This window comes from Achroia grisella, unplaced genomic scaffold, assembly GCF_030625045.1.
Source record: "Achroia grisella isolate CSIRO2021 unplaced genomic scaffold, CSIRO_AGI_Agris_v1 utg402, whole genome shotgun sequence".
NCBI classification, from domain to species: domain Eukaryota; kingdom Metazoa; phylum Arthropoda; class Insecta; order Lepidoptera; family Pyralidae; genus Achroia; species Achroia grisella.
In genome coordinates this window covers 7,294,076-7,321,351 of record NW_026712841.1, presented here as the reverse complement: position 1 = coordinate 7,321,351, position 27,276 = coordinate 7,294,076, and the positions used below count along the sequence as shown (strand labels likewise).

The 27,276-nt window shown below is 32.8% G+C and overlaps 1 protein-coding gene across 1 annotated transcript in view; it reads left to right on the top strand.

Annotated features, from left to right (window-relative positions):
• LOC131844254 (anoctamin-1-like) overlaps nucleotides 1–27,276 on the top strand; it is a 40,058-nt gene that overhangs the window by 6,827 nt on the left and 5,955 nt on the right. Inside the window, exons 2-20 of the mRNA XM_059193088.1 lie at nucleotides 1,689–1,786; nucleotides 5,802–5,918; nucleotides 8,260–8,476; nucleotides 9,393–9,458; nucleotides 13,557–13,625; nucleotides 15,596–15,756; nucleotides 16,556–16,724; nucleotides 17,268–17,388; nucleotides 17,943–18,054; nucleotides 18,328–18,488; nucleotides 19,151–19,287; nucleotides 19,736–20,002; nucleotides 20,393–20,596; nucleotides 21,215–21,363; nucleotides 22,114–22,199; nucleotides 22,740–22,945; nucleotides 23,638–23,804; nucleotides 24,505–24,607; nucleotides 24,832–25,072. Coding sequence (XP_059049071.1) covers nucleotides 1,689–1,786; nucleotides 5,802–5,918; nucleotides 8,260–8,476; nucleotides 9,393–9,458; nucleotides 13,557–13,625; nucleotides 15,596–15,756; nucleotides 16,556–16,724; nucleotides 17,268–17,388; nucleotides 17,943–18,054; nucleotides 18,328–18,488; nucleotides 19,151–19,287; nucleotides 19,736–20,002; nucleotides 20,393–20,596; nucleotides 21,215–21,363; nucleotides 22,114–22,199; nucleotides 22,740–22,945; nucleotides 23,638–23,804; nucleotides 24,505–24,607; nucleotides 24,832–25,072 — 2,851 coding nt within the window. The remainder of the gene's footprint in view (nucleotides 1–1,688; nucleotides 1,787–5,801; nucleotides 5,919–8,259; nucleotides 8,477–9,392; nucleotides 9,459–13,556; nucleotides 13,626–15,595; nucleotides 15,757–16,555; nucleotides 16,725–17,267; nucleotides 17,389–17,942; nucleotides 18,055–18,327; nucleotides 18,489–19,150; nucleotides 19,288–19,735; nucleotides 20,003–20,392; nucleotides 20,597–21,214; nucleotides 21,364–22,113; nucleotides 22,200–22,739; nucleotides 22,946–23,637; nucleotides 23,805–24,504; nucleotides 24,608–24,831; nucleotides 25,073–27,276) is intronic.

Below are 27,276 nucleotides of genomic sequence, written 5' to 3'. Positions count from 1 at the left end.
ACATGAGGTCAGGTCAGTTGGCTCATCTTGACAATTTCACCAATGTCACGATGGTTTTCAGGGGGAACCGCGTCGAGGTCAACCTGGCATGGTAGATTGCTAGCAATGGGGTCATCAGTCCACATTACTTGTCTTTTCCCCCCGTACGTTTGGGGGAAAGGAGACTGTATATTCTATTTACGTTGTAGAGCTCAAGAATTAAGTATGTGGAAATTTAGCTACCTACTTAAGTTCAATGCCGTTAAGTTCTAAAATGACTTATCAAAAACTTCTTTTTTCATTTCACTGACAAACCTTTTTCTATTTTTTATCTCCGAATTTTTAATATACATTTGATAACCAACTTAATGCTAATAAAGCAATAATAATTAAATCTTTTTGCAAACTGCGTAAAGAGGTCTGTTTTTCACGATTACGCTCTTTTCGTACCGTCTTTTTGTTTACTTTTCGAACTTGTACAGATTATTTATCGAGTGCATCTATTTCAATAAGATCTTCCTAACAGACTCATTTCGGTATATATTGTTTACCAAGCACATACGAAAACGCAAGGAGATTTGGATGCACCGTCACTGCCAGACTTTAGAACGAACTCCGCGATATATACACGCCTCATTTTTTGCATCAGTCTAACTATAATGCTTATCAGGAGTTGTCGCGTTACATTACACACTTCTAATTTTGCGAGTTTACCGTGATGATAAAAATTAAGCGTCTTAATTGGTAGCTTGAGATATAGTCAAACGCAGACAAGTTATGAATCAGTGTCGGTAACAGTGGACGAGTCAAGGTCAGTTACGTACACGGGATTTCAGTTTCTTACCGTTCTCGTCATTGTGATTTCTATAATGATTGCAAGGTGGTGTGTCGATGTGATGTTCTACACTATGTATGACATATCACTTGGAATGAGAAAAATTAGTGCGGCGCACGGGAAACGCCAAGTATGGATGTGTCATTATTTGATTAGGAATATTTAGATACTTAAATGTCAAGTATTGGTTTTGATATTATATAGATTACGTTGTTGTTGTTTAACTCTAGATTACAAATTACTTAATACGTATCAACGTTCTAAATTTAAATGTAGTTATTAAATTTGTGTGAATATATACTTAAATATTATTATTCTGTTGTTTAACTACAGATTACTTAATACTTTTAAACATTCTAAATTTAAATGTAGTTACTAAATTTGTGTAAATAGATACTTAAATATTTACTATACGTTAATATTATTTATAGATTAACTAAATTTATTAGATTACTTAATCGTTACTTTTAAACATTGTTAGATAAATTTTTCATCTATTAAGTTTCAATTTAAAAGGACTACCAGATTTTTATATAACATACATTACTATATAATTATTAATGTTTTCTGTTTATTTAGCTTCAAATAACTTTATCGTTATAATTGAATGTGTCCAGCCAGATTTTAATTTATTTATAAAATTTCCTCAATTTAGTCATATTTAATAATTATGATTCATCTGTTGTACTTCCAGTTCCATTAAAAGGAATCTTTTGAAGGAAGGAAGGAAGTTTCCCTGGTATAACCAAATCTAGTGTATTATTTTTACGGTCTAAACCAAGAAGTTGCGTGCTTGATCGTCCGTCTCTTTCAGCGGTATATATGCAACGATTTTTTAAAAGACCTGACTAACTCAATATTATTGTTATGTCAGGCGGAGAGTAAGGAGCAAGAGAAGATGACCGACCTGCAGGCGATGTCGGTGCTGAGTATGTACCAGGACAATATGTCGCAGGACATGAACACCGACCGGTGAGTGCCGTGGTCATGTTACATTCTATGCAGTTGATTTGTACTAGCAGCTTGGTGGGCCGTTCGCGATCCCAACCCCAATCGAATGTCACAGATTCCAAATTTCCCGCCAAGTTTCAAATTTTGATTTTGTTTTTTTTTTTGGAACGCACATGACCATTGTAATGCACCGCAGTCTTTTGCTTTTCTACGTTTGAAATAGTCCGTTTTTTTTTATAATTCCTTATTAATGAGTCAGTGTTTTATTAGTTTATTGTGTTAACCTGTCTACACTTCCTACCCGGCTAAGTTAATTGTTATAATGTAATAAGTGGCAACACGCATTGAGTAAATAACCACTACGTCTGTAACACGCTATGTGGATTATATTCCAATTACTAAATGGAACGTAACAGTTGTACTATAATAATTTTTAACTTTAGTTATAGGGTTGGAGTACTAAAGTATAGAGATCCCGAGGACAAGAACATTAAGCGCTCTGGGCATGTACCCATGAGTACAAAAATCAAACTGAAAAGTCTGATAGCAATAAAACTACTGTGTACAATGACACTGTTGTTAGAAAAAGTTGAAATGGACAATTTTAGTGGGATTCCTCTATAGATATGCTACTCCAAGTGTAAATACGCTATTAATAGGTGGTTAAGGTCATATTTTAGTTTCTCATCTGCTCATCATTCACCAATAATTTTGTGTTCTCTTACGTCGATCTTGTGTTGTTCATTTATACCAAACTTCTATATACTTCGTAACTTCGCCACATGGGTCAATTCCGGTGACTCTTTATTCCTCTATCCGCTAGCACATGTATTATCTGATGCTTGTTCAGCCTCATTTAGTCTTGATTTATTCTGTTCTTAATCCTTCTTAATAGATATAGATCTCATGTAGTTTGCACCTTTTGTCATATACTCTTGTGTATACAAGTGTAATTTTTCTTATGTAGTGATTTGTGACGTCGTCTATGCTATCTTTTACACCTTAGATAGTAAAGTTCAATGTCCATTTCATCTCGTATCATACATAAGTTCTCCTTTTAAATACTTACCGAAATGTATTACAAGATCCAATTAAATATCATTTATGCAACGCTACTTTGATTTCTTCCCATCATAGGATACGGGCTGTCGCGTTGATGATCATAATAGAAGTACCATTTTATTTTTAGGTAACATCATCTGTATATGCTTTATTTCGTTATTTAGTAGTTTACGTGCTAGCTTATTTGCTTAACTAATGAGCCTTCGTACCATCTGCTAGAGCAAATTGATAATAATAATGCTAAATGTGTGTGTCACAGTGATTGTACCGTATTTGATGGTTTGTGTGCTCGTTGACCTTTGTGTTTATTGTTTTATATGTTATATTAATTGCGCTGGTTTTGTTCTGTATATATATTTTTATAATCCCCGATAAACAGTATTAGTGGATTTCGTGCACAGTTACGATAATGTAAACACTGTGGTACTTTGTCACAGTAAAATTGTTGAGAATTTGTAACATTTTTATATAGTCTTAATAAATTGTTATTGCGACAAGGTATGTGTTTGCATATTATTCGGCTTTGATTAGAATATCAGAGAAGTCTAACCTAACACGATTATTAGATATAGAAAATGTTTAGAATTGTACGTAGTATGATAATAATCTACTAATTTGCGATGCCGTTATAGTACCTTTATACTTTAATACTAAAAAAAGAACTCATTCAACAGTTAACAATGTTAATTTTCCTCGTAATGTCGTTGGAATAAGTATGGTGTATATAACATATTATTACATGTGAGTCACAATGCTATAATGTTCTCCGAGATGTTCAAATTGAATCGCATTAGTAATATGTAGAATACGATAACCTTTATGTATCGACCAATTGAAACAATTGTAGATAGCGGTCATTATGCTTCCGGCCAGCCTCATGGCAAAGAGTTGCTTTTACTATTTGCTGTTCAATGTACTTTACATCATCTTTTGACAATAACGCGCTCGATATGTAATGTATTTTGTTCTAAATTTTAAATTTGTTAGTGTTTTTTTTTAAAAGATGATAATGGAATGGTGCACCCGCCTGCGCTAACGGTTTACGCTGGCGGGGCACCAGTGGAGTATGATAAGATGAGTATGATGTCAGACCAGTTAGCCCAACGTGACAAATTCACCGGGAATGTATCACGATGGTTTCCTGGGGAACTGCGTGGAGATCAACCAGACATGGTACATTGCTAGCAATGAGATCATTACTCCACATTACTAACAATCCCCTTCCCCCAATTTGTTAGTGTTGTATTACAATAGTTTATCTTTGATAGATAGCGGTCATTATGCTTGAGGCCAGCCTCATGGCAAGCAGTTGCTTTTACTATTTGCGGTTCCATGTACTTTATATGAACTATTGACTAAACCGCGCTGGACATTTAATGTATTTTGTATTACATTTGAATTTGTTAGTGTTAGTTGTATTAGTTTGTCTTTGATATTTTATTACTATATACTAATAATATTGTTTTTAATATAATATTAAACAGTATATTGAAGGCGTCGGTGGTCTACCACACACGGCTTCAATTCCGATGGTCACGGGTCTATTCTCGCGCGGTACAAACATTTGTATTCCTGCGTATGATTGTTCGGTCGGTCCGATTTTAATTACGAGTATTAGAGTAAAGTAAACATATGTTTTAAAGATAATACGATTTGTTTTTTAACTATCTACAACACCGACTCGATTAAATTTCATGCTATGACATGCATTGAGCATATAACCACTATAATTCTAGCACACTGTCTGGACTCTGCAATTGTATAATTGCAGTCCACATATATGACTAAATTAAATTACTATTGCAATGAGTGTATTCTTTAACTTATTATAATCACTAGGGACTAAAGTTTAATAGGGTCTCGAGGTCAATGAGGAACTTAGACTGGTCTTCGACAGTACGTTTGGCACTAAATATGTTATTCTGTAGTTTATACTCAGTTTAAAATTATTAAAAACTATTTAATATGTGATTTTAACGCTGACGCAAAAATATGGGGATATTATAAGTTTTACGTGTCTGCATATCTGTCTATAGCATTGTATGTATCAAAATCCTTTAGGAGCTTAATAGGATGGGCCGATCCGATTAAGCCCCAAAAGGAAGGTTTGAATGCTGACGTAATGGAGGTGATTTTAATTAAAAATTAGAGAGTTTCTTTTTATCCGAGGGTTACATTATTTAATGTTATTAGATTTTTAGGTTATAGGAATTATGATTAATTCAATTTATTATATTTTAATACTGCATGTCAGGAAGTAACGCAGTTTGACTTTAAGTCGTCAAGGGATTAACATGGGCGTGTAAATATAAGGGTGTGAATAGTAAACTGTTAGTTCACTCAAGGTCATAAACTTATATACTGTGGTATATGTAATTATTTGAATGGTTTTGAGCAACTCTACAAGTTAATGTATTAAAAATTAAATTAAACTGATTATATAGATATAACCTGTCTACCGTACAGTTGTTACTGTCAGTCTTACAAGGATCTTAAACTTTCGTGCATAGATGCGGTTGATGTGACAAAATAATAAACTAAACCCTATGAACTTGGAAATTAAATATGAATTTGTATGGCGTCACGCGTCGGCTTATTGATGTGGTTTGATAGCCATCATGCCTCGTTCGGGCAACTTTAACAGTATAGTGGCGAATATTTTTCAGCTACTACGTTTATGTATTTACTAATATTTAGTTGTGTACTCACATCAAATATGTTGTACCATAAAGATACATAATAAATACAACACAAGGTCACAAGATCATTGTTTTGAAAAAGGGAGACTTTTATTTTAGAAATTTTAATAAAAAGTATGTATATGAAGTTTCACGCGGACGATGTCGCGAGTAACAGCTAATCCTTCTGTAGATAGAAACCTTATATATACACAAATATCTTCTATTTCTATATATCTGTATAGAATATGGATTGGTTCAAACAATTGGCATCCCCAAGCAAAGAATAATTTCAGGGACAACGGTAGCGAAGCGTCTACGAGGCCGGCGGAGGAGTCCTCGTGCGACCCCGCGGCCGCTCTGCCCGATGTGGCTACCAACGGCAATGGCAAACCCAAAGCCAACCATTGCTCGTGAGTAGTACATATGTGGACAAACATTTGACGGTATATTTGGCCAAACTTTCTAAAAAAAAACAATTGAAACTTTCGTAATATTTGATTTTATATAAACCAGAACTTGGAATTTGAAGATAATAGAGTTTATTTCGAATAAATTGAAATAGAAGTACAAAATTATGAAATTTCTTTAAGAAATATTATATGAAATGTTGGCTACGTAGGTGTATATTTAAATATTAGCACATCATGGCTTTATATTTGTAAGTTGGGTCTAATATACCACTGTTGATAGTTTGGCGAACGTTCAAAGGACCAACCTTTAAGCGTTCGACGTAACGACTCCTGCCTCATATTCATTGTGAACGTCCTTTAATGTATGTATATGTCTGCACATATGTATATTAATTCTTTATGTATATGTGTCGTCCTCGTCCACTATGTGTATTGTTATCAGCATTGCATGTCAGGATTATCAGGTAAGCTTAATTATTTGGTGATTGTGATAATATTGCATACGGCATGCTACTAACTGCATTAATCATTATAATTATTAATTATACTTAAATTATAATCTTTATAGCATTCATTTATTGAATCTATGCAGCAGTCTTGTAGGTACCACATTTGTTTATTATACTGAGCCAGTGTTCTTACCGATTAAGCTAAAGAAGGCTTAATGCTGACTGCATCCGCTGCAATATATGACTACATTCGAACTATAGAAGGACCATTGATTTTGGTTTCAAGTCTTTAAAAAATACTATAAATATATCTGATATCATATAATACAGATAATAGCTAACTAGTCTTGTACATGTATCAAAATTTCAAGCTGAAGAGTGCTCACTATTCCTCTAGAAATATAATAATGTTTCTAGAAAAATGGTGAAGACGTAATAAGCTTAATTGGACTTGTAGAAATGCAGTGTAATGTATTTATGAAAAACTGTTATGTATTGCCAATTATTGTACAATAATTGTATTATTTCATATCACACCTGAAATAGAATATGACATCATGTTTTGTATAAAGACTATTCATTGTATAATATATACATATAATTTCTGTTTCCTTTGAAGAAGAAGGAAACAAATGATATTAATATTAATTTAAGTACCATTCGAATCTTTGTAAACTCAACTTTTTACTTTTATTAAAATGAGAAAATTGTCGACATTTATTTTAACAGAGGGAACTTCGATATCATCTTTCTCTTAATCACTTGCACCTCACCTCATTGTAATAAAATAGATTAGACGACATGTATTTTAAATTGAGAGAACATTCATACAAATAACATAAGGTACAAAATCGCTTACACTTCGATAAGTATTACAATGAGGAAATAAAATTACCTCAATTAAAATAAATGTCGACGCTTCTCTTTATAATGAGGTGGAGTTACACTTTATTAAAAAGAGAAAAGTGTCAACATTTATTTTAATTCATCTTTGATATTATCTTTCTCACAAGTCACTTGCACCTCATTATAATTAAGTAGATTAGTTGACATGCATTTTCAATTGGAGGAACCTTTGTATAATAAAATAAAACACAAAATCACTTGCACTTCATTATGTACTGAAATTAGAAAACTGTCGATATTTACTTGAATCACGGGATCCTTTGTGACAATGTCACAAATCACTTGCACCTTACTTTAAAGTGGTAAACCTTGTTGAACCTAAAATGAAATTGGGAGGGTTAATAGTAATTATATCATCATCAAGCACTTGCACCTCACTTCATATTAAATTAGAAAGTATCAACAATGGGATTGGGGGAATTTTATAATATATATATGTCATATATCATTTGTACAGTACTGTATAGTTTTGAAAATAGTCGATATTTACTCAAAAGCTCTGTGATCTATTCATGGGCTTCCATTATAAGTCACTAGTTGGCGGCACTAGTGTTTAAAGTAACTGTTTTTTTTTTATTGAGCATAAAGTTCTATTTAAATGCTTATGTTGTTTGTAATTTTTTTGTTTATCAATGTGATAATATAACAATGCCTTAATCTATAAGGTCAGAAACAAACCAATGAAACTTTTTTTAGTTTCCATTTTATTTTTTCAATAGAAATATAATTAATGAACTATGGTGCGATACCATAATTTATTAATTATATTTCTATTAATAACTACTGTATTTATTTTAATTTACTGACAATTTGTCTATGATGTACTATTTTAAATATAACAACGTAAAGCTAGTGCAGCGTCAACTAGTGCCGTATTTTCGCTAGTTTCATCCACTAAAGTACGATATAAAAATATAAATAAATAGTTATTTACTGTTCTTATTCATAATAACTAAGTTTAAACATTAAAAACGTGTCTTTTACAGGATAATGATGGGTGGTGTTCTCAACAACCCATCGTTGACTTTCAATGACGGCGTACGTACTATAGATTACGTGTTAGTATGGGAGGCGGGTAAGATCGACGCAACCACACCTGAAGCGGTCGAGCAGAGGAGGATATTCGAAGAGAACTTGGAAAATGAGGGTCTGCAACTGGAGCGGGAGGCGCCTAAGGAGTTGCACGGGTTGAATTTTACTAAGGTAACTACCAACGAGGTTGGAAACTGCATCAAAAATAATTATTTAAACCTCTTTAGTAATTTATTTTATAATTTTCAAATAGAGAACTGTGTTGTCGAGAAGACGATCGTTTTTTGTTTTTCTTCTTCGCAATGGTTTTACACCGCTGGTTATATTAAAAACAATAAAGCAGGTTGTATATTTTGGAAACTGCAACCAAAATAAGTATAAAAACCTCTGTAGTAAATTATTTTATAATTTTCAAACACAACTCTGTGGTTTCGAGAATACGATCGTTTTTTGTTTTATTCATCGCAATTGTATTATATCGCTGTTTATATTAAAAATATGTTTATAAGTTTTTTATAATTCTCAACTTAATGGTTCAACTAAATTCACACAATACCGAAGATCAAGCGTGAAATTTCAAGGCTGGGAGCAAAATTGCCTGTTAAAATAAAGACATAAATTATTTTGATTTTTTCTTTCTATTTGTCAATGGTTATTTATAAATAATAGTAATATAATAGTAAACTATACTAATACAAGTCAATTCTCGGCTAAAGTGAGATTGACTGACTTATCGCTTGAATCTGTAACAGCGTGTAACTGTTTAGGTTTCTGCATATATAACTCGCAAGTTGTAAAACATTTCTAATGCTAGGGGTTTACAGTCACAAAGATAGATATACAACTAGATACTGGGTAGATCTACAATATAATGAAAAGTGGAAACTGAAGCTAAAGCTGAACTGATCGCCGAAGTTCCTTATCATTTACTTATAAATTATTATTAAATGAACACAATGCTGACCGCAGCATGTTATTGAATTGTAGTCATTGAATATATTTATTAAGTTATCTAATAAGATAAAAATAAAGTAAATACAAATAAAGTAAAATAAAAATAAAGTAATAACTTTATTTTTATTTTCAGATCCACGCTCCATATGCCGTTTTAAGAGATTATAGTGAGATATTAAAACTTAGGATGCCGATGAAGGTATGTACTTATTAAATTATTACTATTGAAATTAATCTGACATAGTTAATAATCATTATATCCCTTTTTTGTTGTACGTAATTAGATAAAGATGGCATGTTTCTGTCAGAATTATGATCCTCTCAGAAGAGACTCGCTTCTTAGGGTTCGCGTACGTGTTGCGATCGCCCGTATCAACGACGCCTTTTGATCGGCGCATTGCTTGTAACGCCCCGCCCCCTTTATAAATGCGCCAATCGAACAGTGTCGTCAGTACGCGCCTTCCCTAGTAAGCCTGATAATGTATATCCAGGATTAAATGTATATAGTAACCTTATAAATACTTATAGTGATACTGGCTTGTCCCGAGATCCAAATATTCTAAAGCTTATGCTTCTACTTATACAGGATGTAGTCTAAAGGGTATAATAATGCGAAATCCAACGACAGTGTTGAAACTGGATAATTGGAAAACTTTCTTTGACTTAGTAGTAAGTTTGAATAATAAAGCTAAATGTATTTATTAATATGTACAAAGTAGCTTCTACCTTGAACTTTGTAATCATTTTTATAAAAAACTGAATAAAAAGTATATTATACATCCTACGCAATTCCAAATGCTACTATGTCAAATTTCATGATTATAGGTTAACACGTTTAATCATGAAAGCGTAACAGTCAAACTTTCAGATTGATTATTAAGATACTTATCCTATAAACATTGTAATATTTTGGAAACTTTTTTTAAGAGAAGTTAATTGATATTATCGCTGGATTTCGGATTGTTAACCGCTTATTTACAGTTGATAGTGTACATTCGCAAGGTACAGCCGGCTTCAAACAATTTAAAAATGATCCAAAAATTTCAATTTATCTTAGCATTGAAAGAGTAATCGAATTATTGTAAACAAACAAACCAATTTTGATGATACTATATAGTATTGTTAATTTTAGTGTAATTAACTACTTAGTACATGTTATAAATGTATGTGTATATGAATTTAGTGTTTATATATTTATACAATTCAAAAGTTGCCAAAAAGGTTTCAAGTAGTATCTACGTAGATGTTAAATCTAGTATTACTTTAAATTACAATTTCATGCAAATAATAATAATTTTGGATGGTAACAATAAAATTTATTTTGTAAGATTATATTGATCATCCTTGATCTTTGCTATGGTCAATAGCGGGTGGTGTATCGGCGCTTACTTACTTACTGTGACCACTGACAATTTATATTATAATTATTATTTCCTATTAGGATAATATGGATCATTAGTAGTCTGAAATAAATAAATATTAATAATATCAAGTCGACTGTACTATGTATTCGTGAAAGAATTAAATTAATCATTGAATTATGAATGACATGCCCTCAACAGAGGGGAAATGAGAACGGAAAACATACTGCGCCGACCCCAAATGATATAGGTACGGCGACTAGTTTAGGACCTTATTCGTGTTAATGTTGCTTTTCAAACATATATTTATTTTTTATTTATTTATTATTGTATACATACATTGTATAACTTTCGAACTGTAGTTCTAAATATGTGGTAAATATTTATCGACATTTTTTGATGGATGATAATGGAATGGCGAACCGCCTGCGCTAATAGTTTACGCTGGCGGGACACCATTGGAGGGTGATAAGATGAGCATGAGGTCAGAACACTTAGCCTACCGTGGTAAATTCACCAGAAATTGATCAGGATGGTTTCCAGGGATTACCGCGTGAAGGTCAACCTGACCTGGTACATTGCTGGCAATGGGATCATTAGTCCATTTTACTAACAATTCACTTCCCCCATTTATCGACATTCGACTTTTAAATATAAATATCGATATTATAATTTAACGTTTTGTTCGTTCGTAGCAATATTAATATGTTGATTCTTAACATTTGGGAAAAAAAATATACATATTTAATACTTTTTGGCTGTCACTCCTGGATTTATTATAAAAATGACGATAATTATGTAGTCTTATCATTTGGTACTAATGCCACCAGTTATATGTTGTTGTTCGTATTTAATATTCATTAGCTTAGTGTACTTAAAGTTCGTATTTAGTGTTCATTTATTATAAAATAGATTATTATTATAATTGATTTTAAGTAATAAAAACTTTAAAATGTCAATAAAATATTGACATTGTTCACAGTAGAATGAAAACGGTTAATAAAATATTGACATTGTTTACAATAGAATGTAAACGGTCAATAAAATATTGACATTGTTTACAATAGAATGTAAACGGTCAATAAAATATTGACATTGTTTACAATAGAATGTAAACGGTCAATAAAATATTGACATTGTTTACAATAGAATGTAAACGGTCAATAAAATATTGACATTGTTTACAATAGAATGTAAACGGTCAATAAAATATTGACATTGTTTACAATAGAATGTAAACGGTCAATAAAATATTGACATTGTTTACAATAGAATGTAAACGGTCAATAAAATATTGACATTGTTTACAATAGAATGTAAACGGTCAATAAAATATTGACATTGTTTACAATAGAATGTAAACGGTCAATAAAATATTGACATTGTTTACAATAGAATGTAAACGGTCAATAAAATATTGACATTGTTTACAATAGAATGTAAACGGTCAATAAAATATTGACATTGTATACAATAGAATAAAAACTGTCAATAAACTATTGACATTGTTCACAGTAGAATGAAAACTGTCAATAAAATATTGACATTGTTCACAGTAGAATGAAAACGGTCAATCAACTATTGTCATTTTTCATTCTATTGGTTCATATCAATCACAAAATATATATTCTAATTATTTGTGAAAATGATCGACAGTTTACTGTTAACATTTCCTTAATTTATAAGGTCCCATCCACACTGATATGAATATGTGTTATCCATTTATGCATTTAGAATTGTAACCTTAAATGTGCGCAGACGACAGTCAATCCTCGAGCGATTTATTTTTTATTTAATAAATAAATGAATTCATGAAAAAAATATTTGTGTATCTATAAAAGTTACATCTTTAAAAGTACGCGAGGACTGTCCGTCGTCTGTAGATCTTAATTGTCAATACAACAATGCAATATACGTTTCAATGGATCCATCTTGCGATGTAAAACTCTAACTGAATTTCAGCCTATTATTTTCAAATATCACATATTATCTATTGCTTTTAAGAAATAATGTAAATTTTTTTGATTACATATAATTTTATTATATTGTCCTTTCAAGCACTCTAAAAGAGGATTTTAGTAATAGAGAAATGATAATTGGTTGAAGTTCTACTAGAATGCATTGTGTATACATAATAGTTGTTTAATATTCGTTATTGACATTTTATATTGATTTGCATTAATAGAATTACTCGACATGTAGTTATTTATTACTCTTATGGTACTCGAGCCAGGGTCTTATTTCGTCAATAATTTCCTCTCTGCCCCAAAACTTTAAAAATGGTTAAGATAGTTGCATTATAAAGCAAAGCCTAATAAAAGTCAGTTGCAGGTGCGAGTGTGGGTTGAATCGTAAACATTATTATTGTTATCAAAATAAACTTTATGTCTAAAACTTTAAAGTTCAAATCTGTTTTTAGTTAATTATTTAACAAGTTATCTATTGCTTAATAGATGGCATTCTAGTTTCATAAAAGAAAATAGAAGCAGGAGAGCAAAGTCTCATTAAAGAATTTCCAATAATTTTTGCTGTGTGAATTTGCAATTCACATCAAAAGAGCATATTAGTCAGACTAGACTAGACTATAGATAAATATTGCATAGAGGATAATTATTACTAAATACATGCCGGATTTAGTAATAATTATCCTAAATTAGGCATCACTAGCTTTAAATAAATGTTTCTGTTGCTTATTTAGTACTCCGCTTTGTTTAGAGATGCGTAATATGTATATAGGTTTTTATTATTATTACTAAATCTGGTATAGGGGCAATTTTTATTAACATAATTTCTCAAATAGAATGGAAATAACCAAATAAATAAATGTCAGTTTTTTCTATTAATGTTATAAGCAATATTTCATTTAATCTCATGTAATATGTAGGCACGCGTGTGTGTTACGAGGCACAGTAACATAGTCTTGTATACGTTCATAGGAATGCAGTAAGATAAGAAAAGGTGGGCGGACGAATGCCATACTGAATGCTGCCATGTATATGTCTAAGGTATGCCAATGTTGTGGACGCAACGCATGGCCGCTTTACTAACAAAATGGCGCTTGGGATTCTTTAACGGTTCAACATTTCAAACATTTGTGTCGTGAAATTTCAATTTGGAATTGTATATTCGTCCACTGGCCTACAAATTGGTTTGTACCGATCCATAATTTGGGGCAGGATTATGTGACGCCGTTGCTAACCATTGAAACAGATTAAATAACAGTACGATTATGTATGAATACTGTCAGTTGCAATTACAATTGAAAATATTCATGCCAAACGTAGATACTTAGCTTGTAACTGCAACTGTCTCTCAACTCAAATAATTCAAACAAAATTAGAAAATATAGTTTTTGATCAGTTTAATCTGAGAATTGTTAGCAAAGGTGTCACATATTAAGCACCTGGGGCTCGATTAAAAAAAACGCTTTTGCAATCGTTTCGTATTTTAAAGAGATCGACAAATAGTTTGCGATTATGTACCGTCTATTAATCAGTTGTAGTTGCGAACCTTTGTATTCTGTGTTTCTGCAGCTGTCAAATACATAATCACAATTAATTATTATTTTTATTTCAATTTCTTTAAAATAAGAAACCATTGCAACAGCCCATTGAACTCGATGCATGAAGTGCTATTCCTGTGTTCTTTCAAATTACAACCTTAGGCCATTATAAGGTTTAATTTGGTTGGTTTGCTATCGAATTGCAAAAAAGAGCTATACATAATGGTTTGTAAAATTGTTATTATTTTCTTCAAGGTGTTTATGGTTTGTTTTCATATAAATATGTAATTTCATGATTATTTTTTGATTGCCATGTCAAACTCATATCAATCCCTAGCACATAACCTGCATTATCCCTGTAATACAACTCACATCTTCCGCACTTCCTTTTGGTTTCTCGGTGTTATGTCTGGTTAATATTTTTGATGTAATGTAAAACTACATTAGAAAAATGTACTTGTGTAAAACTATAATAGGGTGAAAAAAATCATATAGAAAAAATATATACGTAATAGTAATCTATTACGTATATATTTTTTCTATTTTTCTATCTAAACAGGAAACAAAATAAAAATGAAATTATTAAATAGAAAATGTAATTGTGTAGAACTACATAAGATTTCATATACATATAAAAATTGAAGTAATTGACTAACAAATAAAAAATGTATAGTTATTATTGAATAGAAGAAGTGGTATATGCATAAGGTATTGTCACATGACATCATATAAAAAAAACGTAAATTGAAAAAAAAAATTAAATAATTGATTAGAATGTAGTAGTGGTATATGCAATGGTTATCATAGAAGGTTTTATAATTCCTATGCTGGTGTTTTTTCATATACAAAGGTTCATGATTGAGGCATTTCATCAAATTATTAAGTTAGCTACTTTGATTTTAAATAATTCGGCTTGGCTCAGCCATTTTATATATTATTAAATGAATAATAACTAATCATGCTAGCTTATGCTTTTGAGGATATTATATAATGGAAAATGGTTTTGGGTTTTTTGCATGAAAAGGGTATATTATAATATAATTAATACCAATAACAAGTAATTGTTAAATAAATAATTGATTTATTTATGTCTTGAAAAATAGTTTGCTTAAGAAAATATTACCGAAGTACTTAACTTAAATTAAAATAGGTTCTAATAAATACTATTAAAATAGAAACTTATATGGAACTGAAAATAATCGTAGAACGATTAAAATAGATATATTTTGTCTGAATAACAAAAATATTAAATATTTAGTTCTATGGCAATCAGCTCAAGTTACAATAATGAGAAATAATATCTAACACTAATACTTTGTCAAAGTGACATTGTCGCAGTTTTCATTATTTTTATACATTGCCAATCAATTTTATTAATGTGGCACAGTACAACTTTGTTTGGATAAGTGCCAAATCATGTGATACGAACTGTTTCAAGTCATATTGTCTAAAATGTTAAGGTTGAATTTTCAGTTCTCAGCATTGAAAGATGTACACGAGAAGACCAACAGCTTGGTCGATAATATAAACGCGTGCTGGGAGCGAGTCATGTCCAAGATCAGGGTAGATCCGGATTTGTTCCCGGAGAGGAAACACCGGCTCACTGCTATATACTCCAAGGATAAGGAATATTTGTAAGTATATTTATGTATTATATATTAATAATAATGAACTCTTTATTGTGCACATAAAATGCAATAAGAAAAACAGTAAATAGAAAATTAATAACAGAAGGCATAAAAATTAAGGAAGAGTCTTATTGCTATAAGCAATTTCTTACAGACAACCTGGAAGAAATGTCTAACCTACACAGAAAAGGTAGATGGCACACACAAGACACTATAATTATAATAATTAAACAAATAAATAGACATATATATATAGATATAAATAAATAAAGCTATAACTATACAAATACAACATACTGGAAGATTTCAGAGATAAATAGAAGAAAAAAAACTGTAGAGAAAGATAATAAGACTATTCGATTTTTAAATATTTCATGAGCGGATTATATACTGTCTATTTATATTGATATGGTCGACTTTTGGGACATCCAGTATAGTAATACAGTCCATTTATGTTTTTAACGTCGAATTTTTTGACATACTGTATAGTAACTGCGTAGCTAGTGTGTGTTACAATTTATTGATAGTGGATTAATGCAAATAATTTCTCCTATAAGACTCGGTTATGTACTGCCAAATTCAGTGTTCAGATTTGTAATAATAATAATAATATAATACCCAGAGCTTCTAGTCCAAAGCTGTGTTATGGGTACTAGACAACTCATAAATACTTACAAACATATGTATACATATAAAACACATTACTTATACAAAAAAATCGCACTGATGAATACAAATGTTTATATCTTGCGAAGAATTGAACTCGCGACCACCAGAAGTATAGCGGTGTGCTTTTTATTTCTAGATTCGATACATCCGCGGAGTGTTTCTGGACGCCGTCGATCCGTTCGCGTATTGTGCAGTTCATACTTGACAGAAAGAAGTTCTCCTCAGCCAGCAATGACGACTTCGCTTTCGGCATCACCCGACTCATATCCAACTCCACATACAGCGCGGCGTACCCACTGCATGATGTATGTATTCGGTTTTTATCACCTCACCACTGTAGCGGGCACAGCTAGTCATATATAATATATAACTAGCTGTACCCGCGACTTCGTCCGCATGGAATAGAGACGGACCAATAAAGAACAAGTATTTAGTAATGTAACCTATAGGAGTAGACGTGTTCTAGAGTGGAGACCGCGAATTGACAAACGTAGTGTAGGACGCCCTGCAGCTAGGTGGAGCGCCGACATACGTAGGGTTGCGGGTAGTAACTGAAAGAGAAGAACTGAAGATCGTGCCCAGTGGCGTGCCTTGGGAGAGGTCAATGTCCAGCAGTGGACTGCAGTGAGCTGATGATGATGATGAATCGTAACTTAAAAAACCAAAGCAGAAGTTTAAAATTGTTAATAACTTCTACAGGGTAGATGAATTTTAACTTCTTGGCTGTAAATTCATGAATTCTACGACATACTATCTCAAAGTGGATGTTATAAAATCAACCCTACCCGGCAAGTGTTTTGATTATTTTCAATCATATATTCGATATCTTATTTTTAATCTACATACAGGGCGATCTCAAAACACCCGGTTCCATGAGGCACCTGCTGTATAAAGAGTGGGCGAGCGTCTCCAAATGTATCAAATATCAGCCATTGGATTATGTTAAGGATTATTTCGGTGTTAAGATCGGTAAGTAATTTCTTTCAGCTATCTAGCGTTGTAGTACAATGTCCTGGAATTAAAAGTTAAATATACATGAAAGGAGTGGGGAATTTGTACGAAACAAGACATGTGATAAGAAGATTTTACTGCTCTGCTTTCTCTGAATGTACTGTAAAGAATCTCAATTGAATATATACTGAATATTAAATGAATTCTGAACGAATTACTAATTATAAATTTGCTAAAAGCGTTTTAAGAAAATCTAAAAATAAAGTTTATTAACTGGTTTTTAACAAAGTTGGCTCTTTTCAGCATTTATCAATAAATTCTTATGGTTCAGAATTAGTCAAATAAGTATACAAGATTAGATCTTCAAGAGCCCGTGAAAGGATGACGTATACCAAAATTATTGTTCTATATTCTGCCTCTGAATTGTTAATCTGTAAATCTAATATAACAATAAGGATCTTTTTAAGAGATATAATTTAGTATAAAAACTATTTATATAATTATCTATTACAATCAAACTGGTACAGATTAAAAAAAAAATTGAATTTCATGTGTGTGCATTTGTGGTGCAGGTTTGTACTTCGCGTGGCTGGGTTTCTACACTCACATGTTGATCCCGGCGTCTCTAGTCGGTCTCATTTGCGTAATATATTCCGCCGTTACGGTATATTCTAACCAACCGAGGTAAGCAACCAACAGAAGTTACGACAAATCATATCGTATAGAATAGAATAGAATAGTTCTCCATTCTATTATATCTACTATATATGTAATATTATATTAGAGTTATATTATATAACTAGCTGTACGCGCGACTTCGTCCGCGTGGAATTTTACAACAATACTTTATTTTTCTAAAATAAATCATTTTCTACAATAAAGGTAGCCTTAGTTACTCCTTATTACATCATATACCTGCCCATAAATAAGAATTTCTAAGGAGACCGATAATTTCAGTGAACAAGTATGCAACTATAATTCAACGATCAAAATGTGTCCGCTGTGCGATTACTTCTGCGACTATTGGGACCTCAAAGACACCTGTCTCCAGTCTCGGATCACCTACCTCTTCGATAACTCCACCACGGTCTTCTTTGCTGTATTTATGAGTTTCTGGGGTAAGTACTAATAATACGTAATACGTAATAATACGTCAAAACAGAACGGTTAATTATTTGAGATAATATACAGAAATAAAATATATATACAAAAATTTTATATTCTCGAAATTCTTTGGTTTTATACCTAAGAATTGGTCATACTGACCAATTCTTTTCTTTAATTAATTGTTTCCTATATTTTATATGGTCCTGTAAAAAATTACGCACGATACGTCATGTATTTAATATTGCTGCTTTTTGCATTGCGATATATGTATTCGGCGGTAGATTTAAGACACGCAGGCTGTGTTGTAGGTTCGTTAGTATTACACACATACTGGAGATCACCAGAGGGACTATGCACGCTTTGCTTAAATTACAAATTGTGATCACTTCAGAATAGAATAGAATAGATAATCATTTAATTTAAGCACTTTTGAATAGTAGTAGTACTTTTAACCTACCGCTCATTCGGAAAGCTGTCTTATCACAAGAAGAATGAGCAAGAAACTTGCACGTTGCTCTTGTAAATATTCGTTGTACGTTTACATTTTTAGTTCGAAATGTGTGAATACGAACTACCAACTAGCACTAATTTATTCTTCTCTTCTTTCTTGAACTCCTGTGTATTATTAATTGAGAACAGCAATTATTATTATTAATAATAACATCTTTCGTAGCGGCTTGCTTCTTAGAAATGTGGAAGCGGTATTCGGCAGAGATGACGCACCGCTGGGATCTCACCGGCTTCGACGTGTACGAGGAACACCCGCGCCCGCAGTACCTTGCGCGGCTTGCACACGTTAAGCGCACCCAGGTACAATCTGCACATTATTGAAAAGATAGCACTTACAAAATTATCTATAGCATATTGATAAACAGATTTTTTAAGGGCCCTCTTTTAATATTCTTTTTAATACAAACATATTAAACAAATATCAATATTTATAACAAACTTTGATATTCACCACCACTTCACACATAGACGGTCCAGTCATGATCATAAAGCTTTATGATCACAAAATCAATAATCGTATTAAATCTATTGAATGTTTCATTTTACTAGTTTGATTATACGTCATTACAAATGCGTTAATATGACTGACCAATCATAATTAAAGTTTCACAAATTGAATGAATATTATTTTAACTTATTTATTAATTAATAAATATATTTTTTTAAGATAATAATATATTATTTGTTAATTAAAAAATACGTTGGCGACTCTGATGTAGTTTATTGACATATGACTGGTGATAAACAGTTGAACGTGGTGACGGGGGAGCGCGAGCCGATGGTACCGTTCTGGCGCATGCGTCTGCCGGCGACGTTGATGTCGTTCAGCGTGGTAGCGCTGCTGGTGCTGATGGCGCTGGCCACCGTGCTGGGCGTGGTGCTCTACCGCATGTCGCTGCTGGGCGCCACAGTGCTCCGACACAACTCCAACGTGCTCATCACCTCCAACCCTATCATGTTCACCACGGCCACCGCCGCCTGCATCAACCTCGTACTTATATGTCTGCTCAATTATGTAAGTAGTTTAATGATTGTTGTGGTTGACGGCCTTTGTGGTTTAGCACACTGTTTTACTTTAGATGGTCGTGGGTTCGATTCCTCGCATTATAGTAATATTTGTATTCAAGATGTTACGATTGTTTGTATTGTCTGGGTGTATTGTATGTATATATCAGTACGACTTGTTGTGTTAATGTGAGTTTTTTTTTATATATGTACAATATTTAAAATAAAAAACAAACCCAGACTAAGTTACACCTATTCTGCTCCTATTATGTTGCATAAAAGAATATTTAAAAAGTCGTCGCAACGGTTGAAATCATTTGATCGAAAGAAGATATTACAAAGGAAGTGAATAACTGCTAACTTCTTTAAATAATGTCAATATACTGTTTCATGATGACAGATATACCAGTACTTAGCGGAATGGCTCACCGAGAAGGAACTACTTCGAACGCAGACGGAGTTCGACGACTCGCTAACGCTCAAGATATACCTACTGCAGTTCGTCAACTATTACGCGTCTATATTCTACATCGCGTTCTTTAAAGGGAAATACGTCGGCCGTCCCGGAGACTACGTGCGTTTCTTTGGACATAGACAAGAGGAGGTATTATGAGATCTACTTATTTTATTGAAATTATTTTTGTAATTTTTGTAATTCTTTCTTAAGTTGGTTTTTTTTATTCGACTGTACATCATAGATAGGCATCTTCCTGGCCTAACTCAAACCTTTTAAAATAATGGCATTCCTATTTTTCTGTTTACATCTGATATAATATATTTCCTAAATTCTTTGGACCAAATTTTTGTCCTACTTGCTTTCATTGTATTTTGCCACTGCAATTATTCCAAGACTCTTTTAGATTATATTCTTTAATTTACAGCCTTAATTAAATATACTGTATAAAAGTAGTATGTATACCTTTTAAGGAGTATATGATTTTCAACAAGTTGTACGTTTTTAAAACCTCTATCAAATACATATTTGGTTAATTTATTTTTATTTTTTGCAGTCGATGTTTTGATTTTTTCCCATGGTAATGAATTACTATGTGTGGGGTGTAGTATTTCAGTCCTTTGGAATTGCAGTGCATAAGATATACTACACTGTCCATGGTGTTGTTTATTGCTATAAACACTGATTATCTAAAAATAATATAATTGCGTTTCTAGTTTTATGTATCTCTAGGATAAATTAGATATTTAAACAGTCAGTTGTTTTCAGTGTGCTCCTGGTGGATGTTTCCTGGAGCTGTCCATTCAGCTTGCCATCATAATGGTGGGTAAGCAGTTCATCAATACCATAGTGGAGATGTTGATGCCGTACCTACTCAAGTGGTTGTACATCATACGCACTATAGGCAGAAAAAACACGTGAGTTCATATAGTTGTACTCTAGACTTGTTTGTACAAATGTTTTACCCCACATTATTCTGATGATTTTATGCAAAGCATCTCTCTGGTCGAAAGGAGGATGAATAAACTAATTGTTTATATTACTTAAATAAGTAATAAATAAATAACCCTGGAACATTTACACAGCGCTATCTACTCTCACAGTAAGAAGAGCTTGTGTTATGGGTACTGGTATAAATAATTAGATATAATATATACTTTTTGAAAATACATGCATAAAATACATAGAAAACACCCAGACCGATACAAATAATTATACTCATGAATACAAATGTTTGTGTCGTGCAAGGAATCGAACCCGCCACCATCGAAACTAAAGCGATGTGCTGAATCGCTAGACCACCGAGTACTTAAAGGGTTACATTATTATTCGAAGGAATGAATAATTTGAAAGTACAAATAAGTTCGTATAGAATATTTTTGCTACTTATAGTAGGCTAGGTGGAAATCCGTCATTATTATGTGAGCCTACTTTTATACCCTGTTAGGACGACTAACTACATATTTAGTAAGACTAAAATTGTGATGAATTGTTTATAGTTTTTGATACTATGAACAAAACAATGGTTAGAGAGAAAAGAAACCAATAAAAATTATAGATTATACATTCTCTGTATATAGTTTTTATCTGTGTGTTTATAGTTCTCTTTGTCAATTGTGAACGTTAATTTTAATAATGCTATAAGATGTTTAAAATTATATTTTCAGAATAAAAAGTCCATTGCAGTGGGTAAAAGATTTCAAACTAGTCGATTTTGGTAACATGGGATTGTTTCCAGAATATTTGGAAATGGGTAAGTTGACTTGTAATTACTACTGCCAACACTAAACTTGTTGATAATGTATTCTACACTGATAATAGAAATGACAAAGATATGTATGTTAATAACGCAAAAACTACTGGACCAAATACAAAAAATATTTCACTAGGATTTTACATTATCCCTAACTTGGGGTATATCTATTGCTAGATATAAACAGGAGTCCTTACTAAAATTTGTTTATTTAAAAAAATATACTAGAATTACTAGAATAGAATATATAAGTATTGTATAATATAAGTAAGCGGAATACAGTATTTGGTATGTACATTGAAATACTTTCTAAAAAACATATCTACTTAGTAAATAAGACCGAATTACGTGCCTGCAGACAAACGCTGTCAGGAGTTTTGAAAGAGGACAAAGATTCTAAACATTGTTTTATATTAATTTTCACTTCTATTCCACTCCACTCCACTCTATACTACTCCACTCTATTCTATCTATCTACATAAAATGTGTGCCTCTTTAGAAATGCTACACCCGAACTTAACTGTAGTTACGTATCGGCAGTGCTACAATACGGGTTCGTGACGATCTTCGTGTCTGCATTCCCACTGGCGCCGTTGTTCGCCCTCATCAACAACATCCTCGAGATGCGGCTGGACGCGAAGAAGTTCCTATCGTGCTACCGCCGCCCGGTGCCGCAGCGGGTCAACGACATCGGCGTCTGGTACCGCATCCTCGACTCTATCGGGAAGCTCAGTGTCATCACCAATGTAAGTTGACCCATCACACCCACGTTTACTCGATATAGACCAGTGTTTTCCAACGTGGAGACCACGCACTTTGATTCTTAAGAGGGGCAATGGGAAAATTGGACACTTTATTAAAATTATATGGAATTTGAATTTCAATTTTCCATTGTATTGAAAATTTATTGTTTCGTAAAACATTTCCCAGTGAATTCTTCCTAAAACCTAGGTGTTATAAGAATTTTAGAAAGGCTAAGCTGGCATGGTTCTAAAAAATTTGGGAAACACAAGTTGATTCTCAATTATTCCAGCCGCCAAGCCTAAGATGGGTTTCGTAAGATGTGACTCATACATTATCATGTTAGTCCCCAAAGATGATACCGTATAAGTGCTTTTTTTTTTAAATAGATGATAATGAAATGTTGCATGCGCCTGCACTAACGGTATACGTTAGCTAGGCACCGAGTACGCGCTAGACAGTAGAGGATGATAAGGTGAACATAAGGACAAATTCACTGGCAATTATCACGAAGGTTTCCAGGTGGAACCGCGTGGAAGTCAACCAGACATTTTACATTGTTACCAATCCTCTTTCCACAACGAATAAGTGGTATCACAGGTGTCTCATGATAACATGATATCCGTAGTGCTATTCACACAGTGAATCCATTGAATACTAAGAAGTTCGTGTTTCTTAAGGCATTTTATTGTTTTAGGGTTTCATAATAGCGTTCACATCGGATTTCATCCCGCGTCTGGTGTACCAGTTTGCGATGGAGAGTAACTTGAATAACTACGTGAACTACACGCTAGCCGATTTCAATATAACCGTGCTAGAAACGTACAAGCCGCTGAAGTCCACCTACAAAGAAGAAGTTTGCAGGTATAGTCTCATAGATATAATAGTCTAGAGTCAATCATGCTCACTTAAATGTCCAGGCAGGCGGTGGCATGGTGGAACGGGACATTGGGGTCCCTAAAATGTGGTTGAGGGCTGTCATATTCGTGAACGGATGCTGCTTGTTAGGACTGGTTTGCTCTGATAACTAAGATTTATTTTGTTACTCGAGTATTCATAAATATATGTCAATTTTGCTACTTGACAGTTTCAATTACACAAAATTCTTAAAAATATAATTCTGAATAACATTTATTTAAAAGAACAACACGCAAGTTTCCTATTCGTTTTTCTTGTGATAAGTTTGCGTTCCGAATGAGTGGTAGAATAAAAAAAATATCAGTAACTGCTTATTTTAATATTTAATATTGCCTATTAAGTTTATTTGAATAAAAATAATTTCTATTTCTATTTCATATTCGTGAACGGGTTTTTCTTGTTGGGACTGGTCCTATTAGTTGCTGATTGAAGTAATGTAATAGCATGTGCTGGTGGTCTCTGTATTCGCTGTATTTTTTAATGAATGATCCTGCCTGCGGTAACAACTTACGCTGGTAGGGCAGTGGAGCAGATACAATGAGCATGAAGTCGGGTCAGTTGGCTCATCATGGCGAATACATACGAAAAAAGTAATCGAAAGAAATAATCACCAAAAACCTTAATTACTCTTATGGTTTGTTTACAGTTACCCCGGCTACTGGTATTACAAGGAAGGCGACGATTACGAGCGCAGCAATTGGTACTGGCATGTCATGGGTGCCAGATTGGCATTCATAGTTGTTTTTGAGGTAATACTTTAGTTTTATCTATATATTTATTTACTATTTTTTGTGGTAGAAGTAAATTATAAAGAATATAAATAGAAGTAATGTGGTATAAAAGGTGGTCTTATCTTCTGTGTTATTTATTCAAGTACTACTATAATATAATAAAAATAATAGATTATATTTGATAACGAATGGCTCGTAACTTCACCAAGATGTCATAATATGAATGTCCTCTTCATCATCAGAACGTAGTGGCTCTAGTGATGATCATCGTCCGCTGGGCCATCCCGGACATGTCCAGCGAGCTCCGAGATCGTATCCGGCGGGAGGCGTACGTGATCAACTCGTTCATAATGGACGAGACGCGGTCGCGGTCGCTGGGGCCCGGGCTGTGTGCGGAGGGCCCCGGGGGGGTCGCGCGGGCGCGCGTCGTGGGGGCCACGGGGGTCGCCGCCGCCGTGGGGGTCGCGGGGGCCGCCGCCGCAGGTGTGGCCACCTCCACGCCCGTATAGCTAACGGTTACGGTAGGCTGCACTCGCTTCTTATACTGATTTACTAACACCGTTTTCGGTTCACTGGATTATGCCGCGTTATGTTGGATGGGTCTTTTGCCATGTCGCCTGCAGTGATGTTTTCACGTGGGAAAATTAAGGAAAACTTAGTGAATGCCTAAAAATTTTATTTATCTGCTCTTGAGGTTAGTTTGGATAAATAAAGGAAATATGAACACGCAAATAATTTACGATAAATTAAAAATTAAAAGATGTATGAAGTATATAAGTTTATCGTAAGTTATTTATTCGGTTACTTACATTCTCAAGTATCTTAAATAAGCAGTTTTACATGTGAAGGGGAATTATGCATATGTAGAGTGGTTGCGAGTATTTTTAACAGTAGAAGTAATTCATTATTGAACATGTTTGAACATGTTCTGTCTCTTACAATACTAGCCAGTGAGCTGAAAACGTCATGAAGACTGTATTGTGTGTGTGCGATACATGAGTATATCGGTGATAATTAACTAAATTATTTAAACTGTGTTATTATTTTATAAATTTTTTACAATGTGTTGCTATAGATTTGGTAGGAAACTGTAAATAAATTCAGCTAAGTCAAGTTGTGTGGCCAAATTAACATTGAAATAGAGTTCCTACCACACGATTGAATAATGTGATATTAGATACATATACGTTAAATGTTATAATATTATGTTTTATATTTGAAATTTCCAGTTTCAACTTGTTATATTTACATGTATTATACATACTTATATACATGAACATATTTTTAAATGAATAATAAAAGGCTCTGTGGTAGGAAGCTTGCTAGTTCAGGTGTGTTGATGAAAATATGATAATTATTAATATGTGATGATGTATTTATTACAATAAAATATTTATACATCAATTTACAATGTACAGATAGATAATTTCGCCAACACACAATCATTAGTAGATAGAACGAGGTTATGGTACTGTATGCTTTAATTTATGCCAAGCTTAGAGCAGCTTAAAATCACTGCTGAATATTTAGCTGCATATTTTGTGTGCCGCGCTCTAAATTATAAAAATTGGTGCGCTCAATATATTGGGTATAAAAAAGTAACTTGTATTCTTTTTTATGGATGACTTCTGGGCTTATGGTATACGCTGGTGGCCTAAGAGAAGGATACAATAGAAAGGACTAATAAAGTCATAAAAACCATGATAGTTCATTAAAAAAAAATAGAATAACTTTTTAACTGTTAGCTGTAAAAATGACGTTAAAGCTCCATCTGTGATAACAAAATCTCTCACAGATGCGGCTATAGTGTCCGAGTCCAATAATTGGCTCCTTAGCTGATGAGAGGATAATCTTTTCTTCTTGGGGATAAAAATTAATCAAATCCTCTTAGTGCACAAAATGTTTGTTATTAATCAATAATTAATCAAGCTTATTATTAAATTAAAATGTGGATTAGCTGGTTAGTTAGGCTGAAAGATAGTCGTCTGATAATTTTCATAAAAATAAAGATTATAGGCCAAGAGTTGGTGCACTTATCCCAACCATTTTACTGTTTTTTACTGTTTCTTTCGTAATGTTATACAGAGCTGATTGTTTAAGATCGCAGAAATTATAGTGAATACATATGTAGACATATATAGACATGTTTTTTGAATAGACGTAGTCGGGAACTGAGGTCCGTAGTATTGTTTAAGTATACATTTATTAATATAAGGAAATATTGTACCGTACACGCAGAATGCAGTCTTTGAAGCCTGCGACAACGTCCATGATATTTATTTATAATAAAAATTAAACTACGATTACTATGTATAAATACTAAAAATAAAATTACAGTAAATCTTTTTGCTCTTAGTAATGGATAATAGATTGAATTGTTCAAAGTATTAATACTCCATTGTACTATTGAATACATTAACTTATAATCCCGTTGAGGTTTTCTCACGAGACTACACCATGTGTTTTTCAAGAAGGGTTCTTTATATTTAGGTTTCTTAAGGGACAGCGCTATTATTCTTATTAATAATATTCTCTCAGGTTGTAATAGATGATTAATTTATTTTGTAGAACAATATCATCCTCATTTGCTTCTTCTTATCCCATTTATATGGCGTCGGCGTGATATGTTTTAGAACTACATATACTTAACATATTATTGAGTTTATTTTATAATATATATACTATTG